Source organism: Herpailurus yagouaroundi, unplaced genomic scaffold, assembly GCF_014898765.1.
Source record: "Herpailurus yagouaroundi ecotype Mexico unplaced genomic scaffold, PumYag 67793, whole genome shotgun sequence".
Taxonomy (NCBI): domain Eukaryota; kingdom Metazoa; phylum Chordata; class Mammalia; order Carnivora; family Felidae; genus Herpailurus; species Herpailurus yagouaroundi.
This window is the reverse complement of record NW_024420586.1, coordinates 16,781,981-16,801,929: the sequence shown is the minus strand read 5'-3', so window position 1 is coordinate 16,801,929 and position 19,949 is coordinate 16,781,981. Positions and strand designations below refer to the sequence as shown.

The 19,949-nt window shown below is 46.7% G+C and overlaps 1 protein-coding gene across 2 annotated transcripts in view; it reads right to left on the bottom strand.

The window, feature by feature from the left end:
- Nucleotides 1-979: 979 nt before the first annotated feature.
- Nucleotides 980-19,949, bottom strand: part of TSPAN7 (tetraspanin 7) — a 127,323-nt gene continuing 108,353 nt past the window's right edge. Inside the window, exons 4-8 of one of the 2 annotated variants that reach the window (XM_040468886.1) lie at nucleotides 18,768-18,863; nucleotides 17,002-17,157; nucleotides 11,004-11,087; nucleotides 2,229-2,304; nucleotides 980-1,964 (exon numbers count right to left, since the gene is read on the bottom strand). In XM_040468886.1, the coding sequence (XP_040324820.1) occupies nucleotides 2,236-2,304; nucleotides 11,004-11,087; nucleotides 17,002-17,157; nucleotides 18,768-18,863 (405 nt within the window). In that variant the 3' untranslated portion in view covers nucleotides 980-1,964; nucleotides 2,229-2,235. The remainder of the gene's footprint in view (nucleotides 1,965-2,228; nucleotides 2,305-11,003; nucleotides 11,088-17,001; nucleotides 17,158-18,767; nucleotides 18,864-19,949) is intronic. The other variant, XM_040468887.1, reaches the window with a different exon arrangement.

Below are 19,949 nucleotides of genomic sequence, written 5' to 3'. Positions count from 1 at the left end.
AGCCACCCAGGCGCCCCAATGTTTATTTATTTTTGAGAGAGAGAGAGAAAGACAGAGTGTGAGCAGGGGAGGGGAAGAGAGAGAGGGAGACAAAGAATCCCAAGCAGGCTCCAGGCTCTGAGCTGTCAGCACAGAGCCCAATGCAGGGCTCGAACCCACAAACTATGAGATGATGAGCTGAGCTGAAGTCTGACGCTTAACCGACTGAGCCACCCAGGGGACCCTAAAAACGTTGATCTTCTGAAGATGAACTATCTGAAGGTGTGGGGCAGTGCCCTTTGTAAGCACCGATGTATGTTCAGGCTAATAAATGCATATGGTTAGAATGCCATCTCTGTCCTCATTACAGCTTGTTCTACAGAGAAGAGGGGGCTTTTTAGATCTACTTTTTTGGGATCAATATATATTTTACTAGTTTTTTTTTTCCCCTAAGGGGACTCATCAGGAGGAAAACACAGATCGCAGATAACATATGCTGTACCTATTGCTAAAACGTTCTTTTAACCAAGTATAAGGATTCCATACTTTAGTATAAAGCAGGGCATGGGGATGACGGCATGGTATGATGTCATTTCTTCTCTAGACTATCTTCCTTCAATCCAGAGGAGAAAAAAGGGAAAAATACACGCTCATTAGAAACAACAAAGGAGAGAATCGATGCTCATTTCCTTTTTTTGTTGGTTTGTTTTAATGACATTCAGACTTTTGAAAACTGCTGAAATCTTTCTGCTTCTAGCCTGAAATAATGCGAAGCATCTATTTTTTGCGGCCAACAGTAATACATCCTGTTCATGATAAATGTTTTAAGTTCCTGAAGTGTCCATAAAAAAAACCTAACCCTTCAGCTTTGACACTGCCCGAGGCTGTTTCGGTAGGGTGAGAGCATGGAAGGTGGTCCTCCTCCAATCCCCCATGGAACAAGATGAAATAGAAATACGTGTTTAGAAACTTACACAACAACCAAAGAACAAAACAAGGCAAGTTGTTGTGATTCTATTTATTAATACATGTATCACAAATGTTTCACAATATCAATGCATTCTTGTTGGCATGCTAGACAGAGGCATTGTTTCTGAAGGTCTTCTAAAAATATTTTGACTTTGTTCCCCCTTCACACTCATTTTTAAATTGATTCGATGAGGTCCTCAATGTCTGTAATGTCAATGCAAAGAAAATATACAGAAGTAAAATAACACAATAGCAATTAATTGGGGAGAAACAGAAGTAGTATTTCCTTCACAGGAAGTAACAATACGGCTTGGTAACAGGATTATACAGGTTTCAACCGAGAGGCATAGGTGCACTAAACTGTCTACACATACCCAGGCATGTAACAATAATGAGCAAGGAGGAGGCCACCTAACGCTCAGCAGTTCCCTTCGTGCATGACGCATGCTTTTTTTCTCCGCATGGACAATTACTGGTGTATCTCTTTACATATCCTAGGCAGCCTGAAGAAGGTAGTAAGAGCCTTAGTAAAGGGAAAACCAAACCAAAGGAGGTTAAGCCAGAAGAACAGCTGACTAGCTGCTTATCTACATCAAGGGGTATGGCGTTTATCGATCAGGATGAAGGGCTAGCAGGAGCCTTCCACACTACATGCAGGGCCCGGCCGGGCCAGTGATGGTGGGATGACCAGTCACCTACAATGAGCTGCAGTCGGACCAAGTACACGTGGAGGATCTGGTGCGCACGGGGCCTCAGGTGGGGTCCGCTAGGACCGGATGCAGGGAACCTGGCTACACTCTGGCACACGGGGCTTCACAAAACGGAACGCTACACATGATGCGGGCTGGAAGGCGGAGCAGAGACTGTGTGGGCGGGTCAGTTGCACGCTGGGTGGGGGGTTAGGGAGCGCGGGACAGGTGTGTTATGCACTGTGCTCTGACATCCTTTGCAAGTCTTTCAAAGATTGCCGTGGTTCCTTTTTAAAACAGGTCTCTTAGGCCATCGTTCTTGAAAGACTATGAGAGAAATGAAAATATGTGAGTGACTCACCATTAATAAGGACTGAAAAGAAGGTGACAGGCTGAAAAGGGCACTACATTTTGCACAAGAGCAGTGACCACATCTCCTCCCCAGCACCACGGAAACGAGGTTTCAGCACATGCACAGGTGCCCCAGCGAGCAAGTAGTTAAGTGGCCAGGCGGTACCCTTGCCCCTTTGAAGGGTAGTATGTGCCCCAAAGGGAGAACCCCAAAACTGAACGCTCCCCACATCCACTCACCTTCTCCTTACACCATCTCATATTGGTTGGCCGTGATGAACCGGGACAGACAGCAGGCCAGCAGCATGCCGATCAGCTGGTGCCAGAACAAGAAACGAAGACCAGAGTCTCAAGTCACTGAACGACACACGCCTATGACCCTCTAGACGTAATGTTTTTTAAACGTTCGTTTATTTGCGAGAGAGAGAGAGAGAGAGCACGTGCGAACAGGCGTGTGTGCGCATGAGTGGGGGCGGGGCAGAGAGGGAGGGAGGGAGGGAGGGAGGGAGGGAGGGAGAGAGAGGGGGAGAGAGAGAGAGAGAGAGAGAGAGAGAGAGAGAGAGAGAGAATCCCAAGGAAGCTCCACACTGTCGGCACACAGTCCCACTTGGGGCTCGAACTCACGAACCCGTGAGATCATGACCTGAGCTGAAAGCAAGAGTCAGACGCTTAACTGAGCCACCCACGGGGCTCCACCCCTGGATGTAATTTTTGACAACTGAGGGTTTTTGCATGTGAGTGAGGAAAAGGGCACTAGAGAAAAAGATCAGAGTGATCTCAACAGTGGGGTCGAAGACTTCGGAAGTCTCGCTGCTCAGGCAGGACAGCTGGAGGCTCTAGAACTGGCCATAAGATCCCACTGCAGCTTGCTTGGCCGCTTGAAAGCAACTTTTGACACATAAGCACTATTTAAATTTGTTCCCGTGTTAGGAGCGTAGTGAAAACACTAAAGGACCACGGAATCCGTGAGGTCTTAACAAAAAGGCCAACATTTAATTCAAAGCTATAAACACATGCACTGGGAAGAGATCTCAACATGGTATGCCCCCTCAGCCATACCTGGCTGACGCGAGCACAGTTCTTTCTTTGAGACAAGGAGACACTCTTCTTGACCAGGTGAGTTTGCCAGTAAGAAAGTCATGGCTCGTGAGAGGGAGGTGTTAGGGAAGGGAAGGGGAAATCAGGGTTTTCTCTTTGTCTCTAACCACGTAGATATTTTAGGCCTAAACGAGCCCATCCACACTGAAGGCCCAACTCCTAGGTTTTAGGGGCTCTGCAACAACAGAGAGCAGGATATCCCTACCTCCTCACAAGACTTTGACTTCAGTAGCACAGGTGGATCTGATAAAAGCTGCTGTGACACCATCAAAACATCCTCAAGCACATCTCTTCTGCTTATTGGAAGCCAAAATTCTCATTTCTGACTCTGCAGGATCAGCATTCTTTGGACAGGAACCTGACTGTGCACTTGAGATAAGAGGCCTGCACCTTCTCTTGGCCACATGGAGTCCCTTCTCCTTAAGCAATTGGCCTTTTTTTTTTTTTTTTTTTTTACTGGATCAAAGGTGGGAATGACCTTTACAGATAATCTGGCGCAGTGTCACTCCAAGTGTGGCCCCAGGACAGCAGCATCAGCATGCCGCGGAACCTTGTTAGAAATGCAAATTCTCAGGGCCTCACCTCAGACTTGTGGGACCACACTCTGAGGCGTGGGGCCCAGAAGTGGTGTTTAAGGGGCCCCTGGCTGGCTCAGTTGGTTAAGTGTCTCCGACTCTTGGTTTCAGCTCAGGTCATGATCTCCCGGTTCATGGGTTTGAGCCCCGCATTGAATTCCGTGCTGTCAGCGAGGAGCCTGCTTGGGATTCGCTCTCTACCCCTCCCTCTCAGAATCAATAAACTTAAAAGATAAAGAGTTTGTGTTTAAACAAGGCTTCTGGGTGAGAGAAGCACTCAGCGCAGTCCAGGTAGTTGCCCTTATCTTACAGGTGGAACACGTGCAGCCCACACCAGGTCCCAGTGTTGACCTCTGCTCTGTTGGCTTTCCACCCACCCGTTCAGGTTCCCGTCCATCTGGCTACCTCTCTTGCTGAAATCTTAGATTCTTATCTTCCCTTTCAAAAGTAAAACCATGCTGTGAAATACAAAAACTATAGCCTCTGTCAGGTAAGGAAAAACCACCACCTTATTGGGCTCGCCCTCCCTCCTACCAAGGCTCTGGCCAACCTCATTTTGTGCCACAAGATACACAGTCCTGTGCACATGGCACCAAACCACCAAAGGAACCATGGCTGTAACCTCGAGAATTCTATGGCAAGTGACACATTACACCCCCCCCCCCCCCGCAATGATTGTAAGGACTTTGAACCTCGTAGCTCGTCCCTTTTCATTAGAACTGCCATTTTCCAGGACCATTGCCATACCAGAACATAGTGGGAATGTTTAAAACCCAGATTTCCGCCAAAAAAACATGTGAGCATTAGAGGAATAGCATATTTGAGTATATCCAGCTCTCTAACCCTTCCCACCTCCCTGTACAATGTTACCATCCCAACATTCCAGATAAAACAACGGGCTCAGGGGAGGAGAAAGAATCTTCCCCCAAACCACACTGGTAACTCACATTGAGCTCCACCTGTTCTCCTGGAGGAGGACAGCCCCTTTCCTTGTCCCCCACCCCTACAGCTCGGCCTAGACCCTGTCCTTTCCAGAATACCTCCTCCGTCTCACATTACTGGGGGTTCTTTTCTGCTTCATTTTGCAAACTTCAGAGGGAGAGGGCTTTCAGTGGGCATCTCCTCATTTGATTTCGAGTTCCTAAACTCTTCCTTCTTTGTGAAGCTTATCAGTTTCATGTTTTCTCGTTGAGCTCATGTGTGCTTGAAACACGATAGTTACCATTACGCTTCATGGTTTGCAACGCTGCTAGAATTCAGTACTTTCCGACGCTCCTGGCCTCTGTGGCAATTCATGAGCCATACAGCCCGAAATCTCTTTAGAGTGTTTAAGTATTGCTTGTATCCAAAATCTCTGATTTCAAGGAAATAGAGCATGTGCCTCCACTTTTTTTTTTTCCAGAACGGGAACAGCATCATTCTTAAGCACTGGACATACCTTCTCACACAAACAGTAACTTTTAAAAATATTGGCACAAATAAAAGCTACTTGCTTTTAAACTTACTTTAGTGTATATTTCTGGGGCACAAACACACCTTCCTGTTTGCCCATGGAAAAAGAAAGATTCTAAAAATTATTATTTTTAAGTTAATTCATTTATTATTTATGAGAGACAGAGACAGAGACACACACACAGAGAGAGAGAGAGAGAGAGAGAGAGAGAGAGAGCGAGAGAGCACACAAGTAGAGAAGAGGCAGAAAGAGAGGGAGACACAGAACCCGAATCAGGCTCCAGGCCCTGAGCTGTCAGCACAGAGCCCAGTATGGGGCTTGAACTCAAGAACTGTGAGATCATGACCTGAGCCAAAGTCAGATGCTGAACTGACTGAGCCACCCAGGCACCCCTGGAGTTACTGATTTTAAATTTGCTACTGCATTTTTAATCATATTTGCAAGAAACTTTGATCTCTCACCTCCATAAGTACCAATCAAGGGAAAGTCAGGGTTTGGGGGGAAGCATCCTATACTTAATAGCAGCTATTACCAAATGATTTGGGGGGTACATAACAGAAAGCCTGTTCAGCCAAAGTCACGGAAGACTCAGGGGGAGGACAAATGCTTGCTTGCCACTAGACGGAGAAGTCCATCCTTATTTAGATGATACTTTTTCTCAGGTTAGATATATGTAAAAAGCACCTCAAAGAGCAGAGGTATGTTCTGTGGGGTTCCGGGCTGCCTTTGAGGACCACACTGCTCATATGTATTAAGGATACAGTACGTAGGCATTTGGACAGACTCCTGCTTTAAACCCCAGACGGAGGCAAAAAAGAAGACCTGGTCTCTTATGCTGGAAACCCCTCAGGACGGAGACCCCAGAACCACCACTCGCCATTCTTGTGGCTGGTGAAATGCCTAATATCATACAGCCTATGGAGTTTTAGTCTCTGTCTAATTTTTGGAGGTAACCTTTTATTTTTCCCACTCTCTGCCTTGTCGGTACTATATTCTACTTTCTTTTGGGTCATGAAAACCTCTGGGAGGTTCTGCTGCTTCAAGAACTGAGAAACTAGAGAGGGGGGAGAGAGAAGAAAGGCCCTCTACTTAACAAAAGGGTGACTCCAGGCTTTCTCAAGGCGCTCTCACATAGATGGCTGAGCGGCCTGGGTGCCGCAAAGCTCTAGGGACGTGGATTGCATCACTGGGGCTCTGCAAATCACAGCAACAGGGCACATTCCTAGAGGTGGGAGAGAGGGGCTGGGGGGTGGGTTGCCCATGTCAGCAAAGGCAAGCGATGTAAGAGGAGATAGGCCAAAGGCGTCCTCCCTGCCATCACCATGGGAACCAAATGTGGCCCAAGACCTGATAGCTGAGGGGCGGAGGGAGGATGGCAAAGTTGTAAAGGCAACTTTTTTTTTAATGTTTATTTTTGAGAGAGAGGGAGAGACAGAGTGTGAGCAGGGGAGGGGCAGAGAGAGAGGGAGACACAGAATCTGAAGCAGGCTCCAGGGTCCGAGCTGTCAGCACAGAGCTTGATGCTGGGCCCAAACCCACGAACTGTGAGATGGTGGCCTGAGCCGAAGTCGGACACTGAAGCAATTGAGCCACCCAGGTGCCCAAGGCAACTTTCTTAATAAGAAAGTTTCTTAATAAGAAAGTGACAAGCAATAGATCAAAAACTTAGATCTTTATAATGCCTGTGGAGATTTTACGCTAATGACTTCAGTGGGAAACTAAATAGAACTTCCAAGTCTCTGGGAAAGTGCCAAGGAATCTGGTTTGACATAAAACTGTACAAATGCTATCTGGGACCATCTCAGGCCCTGAAAGAGGAGTAAGTAAATAGCTCCATTAACTTTCTTTGGCCATGTGTCATCCAGGCTATCAACAGCTTTGTCTTGCCCTCTACATGGGAGAGGTCAACAGGTCCCAGAAAAGAAATCCTGGTTCATAATGAATCATCCCAGCAGCCTATGGGCCCTGGGGGAGGCTCTGCAGGGGTGAGGGTCAGAGCCTGGATGGGTAGGAGGAGGATCTGTATTTTGTGATGAGTACCTTCTTGCTTTCAATCCCACAGACTCAAACCCTTGCATTATGAAAGCACACAATGAGTTTCCCTTAGGTGCCACACCTGAGGCAAGAACAAGAGGGATCTTTGGCCCGAAGGTTTGACATAGCAGGCCAGCTAGAGAAGTCAGAATTATAATCCTGGATCTAGAAGAGCAGCCTAATCTCAAGCAAGCCATTCAAGTCTCCCCCCTTCTGGAAAACGCCTCTACCGACCCCACTCAGGACTGTAACATCTTGTGATGTGGAGAATTAATCCAGCCTAGTGAAGCCCTGTGTCTATTTACATTGGATGCAGAAGAGTTACCACTTCTCCCCTGCAACACACAGCAGAAAGCCAACCAAGGTGGGAAGGGGCGTCACAAATGGAGTAAGTGTCCAGACCCAGACACCCTCACCTTTGGCTTCCAGGCCATGTTAGGAGCAGGGGAGGTGATATTCCCAGTTTTGTTCCCTCCGTTTCTCTCTCGCTCTATCTCTCCCTCCTTGTCTCTCTCCTCTCTCGTGCACAAATATGCACATACATTCTGCTTGAGTGTGTGTCTCTCCAAGCTCTCTTGAGTAAAAGAGAAGCTTTCAAAGATGCAGGGAGGAGATACCCTCTCAAAACACTCCAACCTCCTGCTACAAATTTCTAGGGCAGTGGGACCTGCCCGTCCAGTCCAGACAAGCGGGCTTTCCCTTGAGAGGGCTCAGGCAATGGAAGTTTGTGGAGAGAAGCCTCAAATGCCTGCCCAATTCCTGCTGTCCACAAACAGAACTCAAGGGCTTTAAGTTAGCTAACGTGGCTAATGGGACAAAGTTTGCACAGTGTATTAAAAGGCTAGACTTGGCTTAGTTTTCCTTGTACTTTATACCACCTTTAATTTCTGACACAACAGATGGGTAAGGCCAGTTTGTCCCGACAGATGAGAATGATGGATGTCGCAAGAGCAGGTGAGGAAAAGGGCAAGGAGCAGGTAGAGGGCAGGTGAGGAAAGGGGAAGACAGAGAGAGAGAAAGAGAGAGCCAGCAAGCACATGAGAGCGTGCTCTGTTCTTTCCTACCTACTTTGGCCTCTACTCAGTAGAACTTCCATTAGTATAGGAGGGCGAAGACATAGGCTGACATGACTGATTCATCTAAACAAGCCAACATTTGCTGAGTTTTACTCTGGCGTTGATCTTCAAAATTTTGAACACTTGTGGCTAAAGCTTCCGTTCTGGGTTGTTGACTAGAGTCAGTATTGCTGGTTCTACCTGAATAGGCATCTAGTAAGTGGCCACCACTGTTCCAGAGAGGCCATGGATGGATCTACTGGTACCTGGAAGCCAACTCCAGCGTCCAGGAGCCCCGAGGCTGCTGGCACCATTAAAAACTGCAGCTGCTAGCACATCAGGCTAGTGAAAGCCAGCAATGGCTCTTCTTCTCCAGGCCCCAAGTTGAGCATGGCAGGCCCCAAGTCTTGTACCACTGCACCTGTCTGGTCATGTAGGTGGATGGTATTAGCTATGCAAGGCCACCGGGCCTTATATTTTGTTTTCTCATCCCAACCACTATGTGGGACCTTGATGAGACCTAGAATCCCTGCAGAGAGTTTGTTTGGGGGTTCCTTGAGGGGCTTTGGCCCCTCTCTCACTGCCCTAGAGGGCCACAGAACAAACTCGACCATCCCCACGTTGGGGATTTCTTCAAGGTTAGTGCAGACAGCTTAATGCTCATCAGGCAATTGATCTAAAGCATAAATCCCCACACACCCCTCCACAGGGAAGCATGAGAGAGAAGTAGAAGCGAGGTGTTAATCAGATCTTTCATGACTTGGTTCACCTCGCTAATGAAAATAGGAGAATCCCCTGTGCCCCCTCATGGCTACGCAGTAATATTCTTGGATGATAGGTTTTATCCATGAGATTCCAGGCTCTGTGATGCTCTCTTCTCCCCATGGAGAATATTGACATCATGTTCCTTTACGGTTCTAGGATAGCCATTAGGGGAGACCTATATCCCTTCTTCCAACGGGACAGCTGTCCTCAGTCACCAAGCACAAGCCTGGCCTGTCGGAGGCGTTAACCTGACACCACATATACATGTGGTAAACTGGACGTACAAGCTCTCAAGTGCACCTTGCACATCTATATCGGACATGACGTCCTGGAGCCTCTACAATGTCCCCTGGCCATTACAGATACATCACTGAAGTGTTACTACTCAAGTATGATAGCAATCGGAAGAAAGGGCAGGGCAGCAACTTTCTGCGAAACGTCTTTGGAGACGCATTGGCACTGTTTGTGGTGTCATTCTGTGTCTGTGTGTTGGTGTGTTGAGGGTTTAATTCATTTCCTGAGCTACAAAAAATGAAGTGTGGTAAAAGAATTTTAAAACTGCTGGAAGGAGCACACGCTCCTGTTGGATGGTTCCACATGCTCTTGTGACATAAAATGTCACACGGGATTTTGTAACCACTGAGGAAGAAAAGCTTTTCGACACACCTGAGCCTAAACCCTCTCTTTGCAAAAACTACTAGGGCAATGTTCTAGTCTTTGATCTAAGTGAAGGTTACACAGGTGTAACATAAAGGTGTGTTCATTTTGTGCTAATTTATTAAGTTGCACATCTATAATTAATGCATTTTTCTATATGTGCCATATTTCAATTACAAAGTTTTAAGGATGGGGGTGCCTGGATGCTTCAGTTGGTTGAGCGTCTCTTGATTCTGGCTCAGGTCATGATCTCACAGTTTGTAAGATCGAGCCCGGTGTGGGGCTCTGTGCTGACAGCACGGAGCCTGCTTGGGATTCTCTGTCTCTCTCTCTGCCCCTTCCCCACTCTTGCCATCTCTCTCAAAATAAATAAATTAAAAAAAAAGTCTTAAGGACAAACTTGGCTAAAAAAAGTACACTTGCATTACGAGGCAGGAAGGAAGGAGGTATGGGGGCGTCGGGAAGAGGGAAGCATAGTCTGAGAGAGCCAATATTGAATTCGGGCAGGGGAAATTAGAGTGGTGGAGACAGGACTGAGAGAGAGAACATTAATTAGGCTTTGTTAGAAAAACGATCTGTTGGTCTGAAAAAATTCCGAGTTAAACATACATAAAGTTTTCATTTGGTTGTTGAGTATACATGCCAATCCTTCTACCCATAGCAATATCATAGCAACAATGTATCATTGGCTGCGAGATCAGAGGCCTGTGGAGGAGGGCCAAATTTTTTAGATTTAGATTTTTAGATTTAGTTTAATCTTGTTCCATCCTTGAGTATGTGTTGTTCACTTCATGTGCAGAATTAGTTCCCCTACTATTTTATAGACACTGGGTGGGGATATAGGGATATAAAATTTAATATACAAAAATTCAGTTTCCTCTAAGAACCAATAGTCCTTAGGAGTAAAACAATGATCACAAAGATGAAGTTTGCTAAATGTAGACTTTCTGGAAAAGGAGACGTCTCGTGCATAATCGACGGGAACTAAGAACAAAACCGGGACAGGTCAACCAGGAAAAAAAAGCCTCCCCCAAATCCAGATCAGCCATTTGATGCTTGGAGTTGTTTATGCTCCAATTAAGCCAGCACTTTGTTCAGTTAACCTCCATTTGACCTACAGAAGAAGCAAGTTGTTTTCTGGAGCTAGTCATTAGTTGAACTGTAACCGATATTCCCTTGATGGCAAAACTTCATTTAAGTTGAAAACGGAAAATCAATAAACAGATGACCTGAGGACTAATGAGCAAGGAGCTCTGACCCCATCTATCAGCCTTCCCCAAGGAACAGGGAGGCAGGAGGGGAATCCGGAGACCAGGGAGGGAGGCCAGGGCAGGAGGCTGGGGAAGGACAGGCCTGACCGCACAATGACGCAGGCTACCTGGGAGAACGCGATTCCAAAAGCCACTCCAGCGATGATCCCCATGTTTGTCTCCATGAAACTGGTCACCAGATCGTAACAACCCTGCAAACAGAGAGACAGAGAGAGAGACAGAGAGAGAGAGACAGAGAGAGAGAGAGAGAGAGAGAGAGCGTGGTGGCCTCAGAGATGTGTTTTACCCAGGCCAGACTGGGCTGTGTTAACTTGCGACACTCCCAGCAAACATTCTGACCCCGCAGTCAGCAAGTACAACTGCAGCTCACCCTAGGAACTCTCATTAGCATTCTTTTCAAACTTAAAAAAAAAAATCAGAAAAATTCCAAACATACAGAAAGGCACAGAGAGTAGTACAGTGAACCCCGAAGTAACTCCTTCTCTAACCTCGCAATTAACGTGTGGCCAATCTTGTTTCATTTAGAGCTCCTCACCTCTCTTCCCCTGGCTGGATTATTTTAAAGCCAGTCCCAGATATATTCTTTCAGCCAGAAATGTTTCCGTAGTAGGATTAAATATAGCAGGAAATCTGTAAGATCTATGAGGCAAATGCTGTAGAGGTAGGGAAGCAGACTCGAAGGATACAAAGGCATTCCACATCCTTGCACGGAAAGACTCAGCATCACAAACATAGTTACTAGCATTTTCACAACAAATGACAACATCTCAGAAAAATAAAGTGAAATCATCTGGTTAGAGAAGGTGTTTGAATGCCTGCCACCTTTATGGTGTTTTGGGGTTCTTCCTAAGGAGATCATTATTTTATTTTTTTAAAACAGGGAAAAACCTATGTCTGAAAGTCCTCTTTTCCACAAATTTACTATGTGACCTTGGACAAGTCACTTCCCATTTCTGGAGTCAGTTGACTTTATCCATAAAATGAAGTGAATTTCCCCATAACGTACTATGAAATCTTCAAACGTGATTCAAACCAACACAAGTTTTACCAATTTCAATGGTAGTTTGATACTGATAATGTGAATCACCTTTCTTTAAAATAAACGATCTGGCTGGAGTTCAACAATGCTGCTGAACAAGTTTTTTCACTGTTGTTTTTCAGGATTACATTTTATCAACCTAGTCTAGGTGGCAAGCACCACAGTTTGTGTATCGCCCATAATGCAAAGGCGAAAGTGGACTCTTCCTGTTAAGTACCCAACAGGTTGAACTCTGTGTGTGCGTGTGCCCGTGTGCATGCATGCGTGTGTGTGTATATTTATTTGAAACTGGACCACATCAACCTAGATTTCTGAACTGACATAACAGACTCAGAAGACATGGTCTTTTTCCAGTTTTCTGAGAGAGGGCTTCTACTTAAATGTCTAAAGTCTGCAAAAATCAAGACATTGATTTCAAAAGGGGGCAAAAAGGATTCTTGCTTATCAAGAAAGACACACTAAATTGTAATAATATCTGAAGAACAAAAAAAAAGTCTCCCATATTTAAACTCAAAATTTAACACTGTAATAGTTCTTGTAACTTACGAAAATTCCACCAATGCTGTACCTTCTAATGAGTGATATTTTATGTAGCCTTAGTCTGTCTGCAGAGAAGTACATTAATGTAGCAGCAGTGCTTTAACATGTTTCCTTTTTTTATGTGTATTTATTTTTTAGAGAGAGAGAGAGCCAGCCAGCCAGCCAGGGGAAGAGAGAGGGGGACAAGAGCTGTATTGACAGCACAGAGCCCGACGCGGGGCTCGAACCTACGAACCGTAAGATCATGACCTGAGCTGAAGTCGGATTCTTAACTGACTGAGCCACCCCGGTGCCCTTGACACGTTTTCGATGCAATGGGAAAACTACACTTCTTGGTTAGCTGACGCAAATTTGAAGGCTGGGGGCGGGTGGGAAAGGAGATATATGACTGCTTATGAGGAGTTCTGCAAATTGATTCTCTCTTTATTGTAGAAGATTGCTTGCTGATTTCATTTTTACTAGTGGAAGTATAAAACCAAACTACTTTTCAAAAGGTGGTGGAAGGGAGAACAGGTTGGGTTAGGAAGAATTCAAGGCGAGAAAAGAAGAGAGATGGATATTTGAACACTTTGCCAAATGGTAGCAACTAAGACCGAGCTTTGCTGAGGTGGCCGTCATGACCGTATCTTCTCCAGGCCAGTGACGGTGGGGTGGAGGAATGAAGTTCAGTCCAACACCAGTGTTAGGTCAGCTCAAAACATGAAAACACAAACCCAACCATACAAACCAGAGAGAAGCAAGGTGGGTGAGTTTCTTACTCTGCAATATATTTTGGCATAGATATTTTTCCTATGAACTTGGATTCTGCATTTTGCTAATGCATGATTTCTATTCTGTTGTAGGAGATTCCACAATCAATCACATTTTTGATAAGCCCACGCCACATCAGCAAGCGAAACCAAAAAAATGAGGTTCCCGCCATTAGGGCAATTGTGACAAAATCGTTCTCTCCAAACCTTGCTTCTCAAAGTAGGGCTCTTCCAGGGGCAGCAACAGCAACCATCACCTGAGAGTTTGCTAGAAATGCAGAATCTGAGGTCTCGCTCCAGACTCCAGAATCTGCCAAATCCCCAGGTTATTCATTTTTAATGAATTTTAATGAATGTGACCAATATCTCCAGATGTTTCATATGCCCTTTAAAGCTTGAGGAGTACTATTCTAGAAGAAAAGTTCTCACATGGTTTTTCACTCCACAGAAGAAAGCAAATTAATGAAGCCTATCAGAGGGAGGGTTACTTAAAATGAGAAGGATGGAACTGATTTCGCTTTTTTTGTTGTTGTCTCCACAGTGTAAGGAAGGGCAAGGCGGAAATAAATGCTTTCCATCTCTAGACTCATCTCCGTTACTCACCACGTGGACCCACAGGCCCATCCCCCAGATCTCAGCACAGACCTGCAGACCACAAGGACTGCTGTGGTATTAGAACACAGGCCGTGTTTGTATCCCACGCCATGGTCCCCACTACACCGTGATCTTACCTGCCCACAACAATCCCTTTTAATTTCCTAAAATGAAAGCCTGGTGGTCCAGCTGTGAGATAAATCTACAGAGACCTGCTAAGTGTCCTAGGAAACATCCAGAAACAGAATAGGTCATTTGCTTGCCCTCTCAGCATGTCGAAATCAACACAGTCGCCAGTGGGAAACAGCTGTCAGTGGCAGATGTTTGATATGAGGAGTAGACAGCTCGTCCCAGGCAGGTTCTGGGAAGAGGTGTATCAGTAGCGGCCAACCAGAATAACCATCTCACTTCCTCTTGTTCTTTTTTTTTTTTTAATTTTTTTTTCAACGTTTATTCATTTTTGGGACAGAGAGAGACAGAGCATGAACGGGAGAGGGGCAGAGAGAGAGGGAGACACAGAATCGGAAACAGGCTCCAGGCTCTGAGCCATCAGCCCAGAGCCTGACGCGGGGCTCGAACTCCCGGACCGCGAGATCGTGACCTGGCTGAAGTCGGACGCTTAACCGACTGCGCCACCCAGGCGCCCCTCACTTCCTCTTGTTCTTAAAAAAGGTCAAGAATTCCTATGGAGTAGGGGCTCAGTCAATGCTGTTTAGCCATGTGAACCTGCAGCTATCTCAACATCCTGCTAACAAAACCAAAATAAAGTCCATCCCTCACACAAAACAATAAACATCCTGTTTAACTGTTCTCACCTCCCCCCTGCTCTCTGCCCATTATTTGTACAAGGTAGGTTTCTCAGGCTGCCAGGAAAGAGCCAAGAGTCATCCTTCTGTGCTATTAAAGCATAGGGTTCAAGACACCAAAAGATCTACAGGGATTTAGAATATATTTAATCTAGACAACAGGATTCCATAGAACTACAATGTGGCAGTAGTTAAGCCTCCCGGGGGAGGGAGCTGGGGGGTGGCTAACACTTATAAGTATCTACTATTAGTATCTTCACGTCGTCCCCATCTCCTGCCTCTTATAGGTGGGGTATCTGAGCCTCAGACCCAAGAACTTATCTCAGTGGTTCGTGTGGGCATTGAATGGGAATATCTAATAAGACTTAGTAGACAAATTTCAGTTTTCACTCACTTTTTCTCCACGGAGAAAGCCAGGTCGGAGGAATTAAGCACCTTTTCCAGGTATTTGAGGTGGCCAAGAAAACGTAAAGCAGGATGGGGGCAGGAGGTGGGGTGGGGAGGCAGGGAGTGAGGTCAATTTGTAGGTTATCAATGAAATGGAAAAAATGTTACCCTATCTTTCTTTCTAAGGATCACAGAGATGCACTATAGGCTACGGCTCTCAACTGGCTTTTGAATAGTAACAAAAGACCCTCCAGCCGGGGCCCTGCGGTATCTTTCCTAATAAAGGACACGGTGTGGTGTAGTAGAAGACAGACCTCACCATCATCAGGGTGATGTTTACGTCACAGTTAACATTTAACATCGCAGTTCACGTTTCTCTTGTCTATACTCTGGGCTAGGCACTGTGCTTTAGATACTTTATGTCACTCAATCCTCGTATCAATCCTAGGTGGGGGGGATGATTATCTCCCTTTTACTGATGCGAAAAAGAAGACGGAGAAAGGGTAAGTCACTCGATCAGGGCTGCACAACCAGCAAGTGGCTGAGCCAGAATTTAAACTGGAGTCTGACTCCAGAGCCCATGCTCCTTCCTGACTTGTAGATCTCCACCTTTCACAAAGGAAATTTCGCTGTAATGGAAGACTTTATCCAGGTTGATGGCTGCCTGCTTCAACAAACGACCTCCTGAGACTTTGCTATGCCAACGTCTCACAGCCAAAAGCATTTCTTATCTTTTATAAATTGGAGCGTCCACTGCAGCTGGGTATGCTCGGCGCTTCGTAAAATGGCAGCATAACAACATCTATGGGGGCTCAGTGGGGATGTCCACAAGGAAACCAGAAGTCACCTTACTGATGAGAGGCAAAGGAAGCCTCACGCTTTGGATTCATAAGAAAATTCCAGTAGGAGCAGATGTCCTCTGAGCTAAGACAGGAAGTGGAAGCAGTCAGTACTGAACATCTTAACCTCACGACACCAGTAGCAAGCGATAAGCCCAGAATGACAGAATGAGCTTCTAGAATGGCAACAATGCTCTGTAGCATTTATGCTACAAATACCAACATTAAATGGGTAAAATATAGAAACCATTTCTTAACATTCTAATCTTGAGAACATGGCTATCTTCTATGAATTATTCAGTAGTTGGCCCAGATCACATCAAGTTTTGAAGACCTTGCAAGAACAGAATTTTATCTTAGTAAGAAAAGATAATTTACCCGATGGCTGCGGAACAGCAGGTAAAGTCAACAATAGGGCGTTTTTTCCCCCTCCCTTCTGTTTTACCAAAACATATTTTTTATCTGGAATTTCTCTAAACATTTAAGAACACAGACCCCCTTCACACAGTTTTATCATGCCTTCATCATATTCTCTGTGAAGTGGGATACAGAATTGGTCTTCCTTTTTTCTCTGACTACTGAAATTTTATTTCCTTCATTTTTAGTACATGCTACCTTGCAGATTTCTTTTAGCCTGTCTTTTCCTCTCTCTCTCTCTCTCCCTCTCCCTCTCTCTGATTTCTTTGGGAGTCAGGATTCTGACAGTGAGTTGAAGCGGAGTTGCTGATTTCTTTTCCTAGAGCCGAGAACGCCCTAAAATAAAGGCCACCCTCCTGGCAGGAGCAGATGTTGTCTGTCAACTCTAGTCCCCCTTCCTGCTAAGGACTGGCACCCAGCTGTGAATAATTCCATGTTTAGAAGGTAGATTAAGCAGAAGAAAGACAGCCAGAAAGAAGAAAGGCAACATTCCCTGTCTGACATCCGCACCAGGGTGAAGAGGAACCGTAGCTAAACCTCCCTAACTACGCCTGGTAGCTTCTTGCTGACTCACAGCTCACTCTCCCAGGCAATAAAGGGCTGCGCAGAAAGATCCCGCACTCTCTCCTGGACTACATTTCTAACCCGCTCGTCACAGTTCCGTAGAAACAACAACAAAAAGCCCTCCCCCAAACATTCACCACGGATCCCGTCAGGGCTGACAGGAAGTGTACCTTCTGGTTAACTTTGGTGGCCGCCACAGTCAGATTGTGTAGATCCTGGGAATTGCAGTCGGTTTCGTTCATGCAGCAACTCAGGGGGATGCCGCGCTCCAGGAAGTAGGGGCTGGTGCTCCAGTTGGTGTAGTTCTGCACGCCACAGCAGCTCAGCTGTTAACGGGGGAGGGGAAGAGCCAAAGGGTGCAGGTCAAAGACATAGCGGTCTCATCCCTCACGACCCTGCACCGTTTAGAAGAGAAACACGGGCCGAGGCCCTGAGTGAACAGGCACAGCTTTGGTGAGTACAGATGAGCTGAGACTCCATTTAACTATTATATTCACCGGGAGGCTCAACTGGACTGAGAAAAAGGAAGTCAATCCTAGATTGCGTTTTGTGTTGGCTTCCTTACCAAGTCCACAAAGCAAAGCAGTAGGTTCTCTGGCCTGGATCAGCATCAAAATCAATAGTTGGGTGCTAGTGAAGGTACAGATCAACTAAATCAGGATACTGATGGGGAAGCCGAGACAAAAATGGTTTTAAAAATCTCTTTTTAGGGGTGCCTGGGTGGCTCAGTCGGTTAAGCGGCCGACTTCGGCTCAGGTCACGATCTCACGGCTCATGAGTCCGGACTCCGCTGTCAGTGCAAAGCCCGCTTCAGATCCTCTGTCTCCCTCTCTCTCTGCCCCTCCCCCTCTCGTGGTCACGCTCTCGCAAAAATAAATAAACATTAACAAAACTAAAAAGCTCTTTTTAGACCTTACAGATCTACAAGATCTCTACTGGTAAGTAATGGTTTAGGGTGGAGAATGATGTACACAGAGGAAGAGAGAGCTGTTGTTGGTAAACTACAGCCCACCAGCTGCCTGATTTTGTAAATCAAGTTTCACTGAGACACAGCCACGCCTGCCCATTTACACAATATGGCCGCTTCTGTGCCATAAGAGCAGAGCCGCGTGGCTGTGACAGAGACTGTACCACACTCAGAGCCTAATTACCATATGACCCTTTCCATAAAAGAGGTGCCAACCCCAGGCATAAAGAGTATTCAAGGAAATGGGGCAAAAGTGGAAATGGATTAGTGACTGGGTAAAAGGTAGCTAGTTCCTTACATTCTTCTAGCAACTTTTTGGTTAAGTTTAAATTTTTATCAAAATACCAAAAAGAAAAAAAAAATACTGCTTCTGAAGTAACAAAACAAAACACGCAAAAAACACCCCAAACCCAAAACTTCCCCGGGTGCCCCAGATGGGCCATCAGCTTGAGCACCGGCACCTGCCCCCTGAGCACCTCCAGGCACGAGACCGCCATTTTCCTCATCTCCTCTGCCAAGCATCAGGCAGCCTAGGGCCTTCCCACTCCCGCCAGACCCTCGGCTTCTCCTAGGCCCCCTGCCCACCCCACTACACCGCCCATGCCGGTAAACACGGCTCATCTGAGCTCTCTACCCAGCCTATACACACCACTTCCAGAATGCTCAGCAAGGCTGCCTACACCCACTGTCTCCTTTCCGAGGCTTCAGATTTTCAGGGCAAGCTAGCTTTCCTTGGGGTGTTCCTAATTCATACTGACGAAACGCAAGCCACAGGCAGGGGGCCCTCTTGATACCAATGGCCCGGATAACTGGCCCCTGGACCAGTGCTGGGTGTGAACTCTTGGACACAGGACCGGAGAGCGAGAGTCAAGAGCAAAGGCTGACGGCCCCCCACCCCCAGCAGCCCTCCAGGACGAAGGCCTGACGTCACGGGCGGTGGCCAGCCCAGTCTCCTTCCCTGGGACTTACGCTGCGCTGCACGTGATCCACCGCCCGGCTCCTCTCATCGTTGCCATTGTAATTCTGCATGGCGTCCGTGTAAGTCCTCAGGAAGGTGTCCTTGATCTATGGAAGACAAGGGGGAGTGCGGTTCTGGTCCACTGCTGCCCAAATGGACTCATGTTCATGCCCACTTCTACCCCAAGATGACCTCTTCTGAAAAAATCTCTGAATAAATGTAGGCCAGGGAGGGAATGCCCTGTTTCCTGAGACAAAAGACCTCAGAAAATTCGCTGAGGGATTTGAAAGAACGTTCCCCTCACCCCCAATCCAGAGGAACCCAGTGAAGTGGCCAGTTTCTGAGAGGGCTGTGAGGGTGAGCGGCCAACCTCAGGCCTGGCTTTTTCTACTTACTGTCTTCGAATTGACTGATGCCCACCCTTCTGTCCATAACTTTTCCCGCCCTTACTCAGAAGAATAACAAAGGACAGGCCACCGGAGGGCAGGAAGTCTGCTGTGGCTGTGATGGGAAACAGATCCCTGTTCTAACATACAGGGGGAGGGCACAACCAACTTTCACTTACCTGTCCTTATAGGGGCCAAAAAGAGAGGCTAAAAGATATGAACTTTTCTTACTACTAAGTAGTTAACAAAACCCCTCCCCTCCTCTGTGAGCGCATTTGACTGTGGGGTAACTTTCGAGCTCTGTTCCCCTGGAAACCTGCTGAAGGTAGAGTCTCAGGCGTGTTACCAGGCAACTCCACACTTAGGGTAAGACTGCCCCCAATTGCCCACATGACTCTGGAGTCGGGGGGACAGCAGATGACAATAACTGCCTGCTGGGAAGCTTAGGGCTAAGTATGGCGGCTCTCTTGACTAGGCATGTTCCTTGCTGAAATACTGGATGGTATGCCCATGGGATAAAGAAGAGATCAGTGGGCACTAGTCACATGGAGCTTCGAAGCCATGGTGGATGCCACACCTGGCTGTGTCCTTTCATGTCACTGCACCTGCGTTGTCTGTTGTGGGCAGGTGCACATAGAAACAGAACCGGGCCGTTTTGAAGACTTCCACTCACCGGTGGTCAGAGTGGCATTGCAACCCATCCCCCTCCCCCCAGCTCCCTTAAGTGTTTCAGATGCACCGAGGGGAGGTAGATAAGGGGGCCCAGGCACTGGGTATCAGGGACCACTGAGAGAACCCCCCCAACCC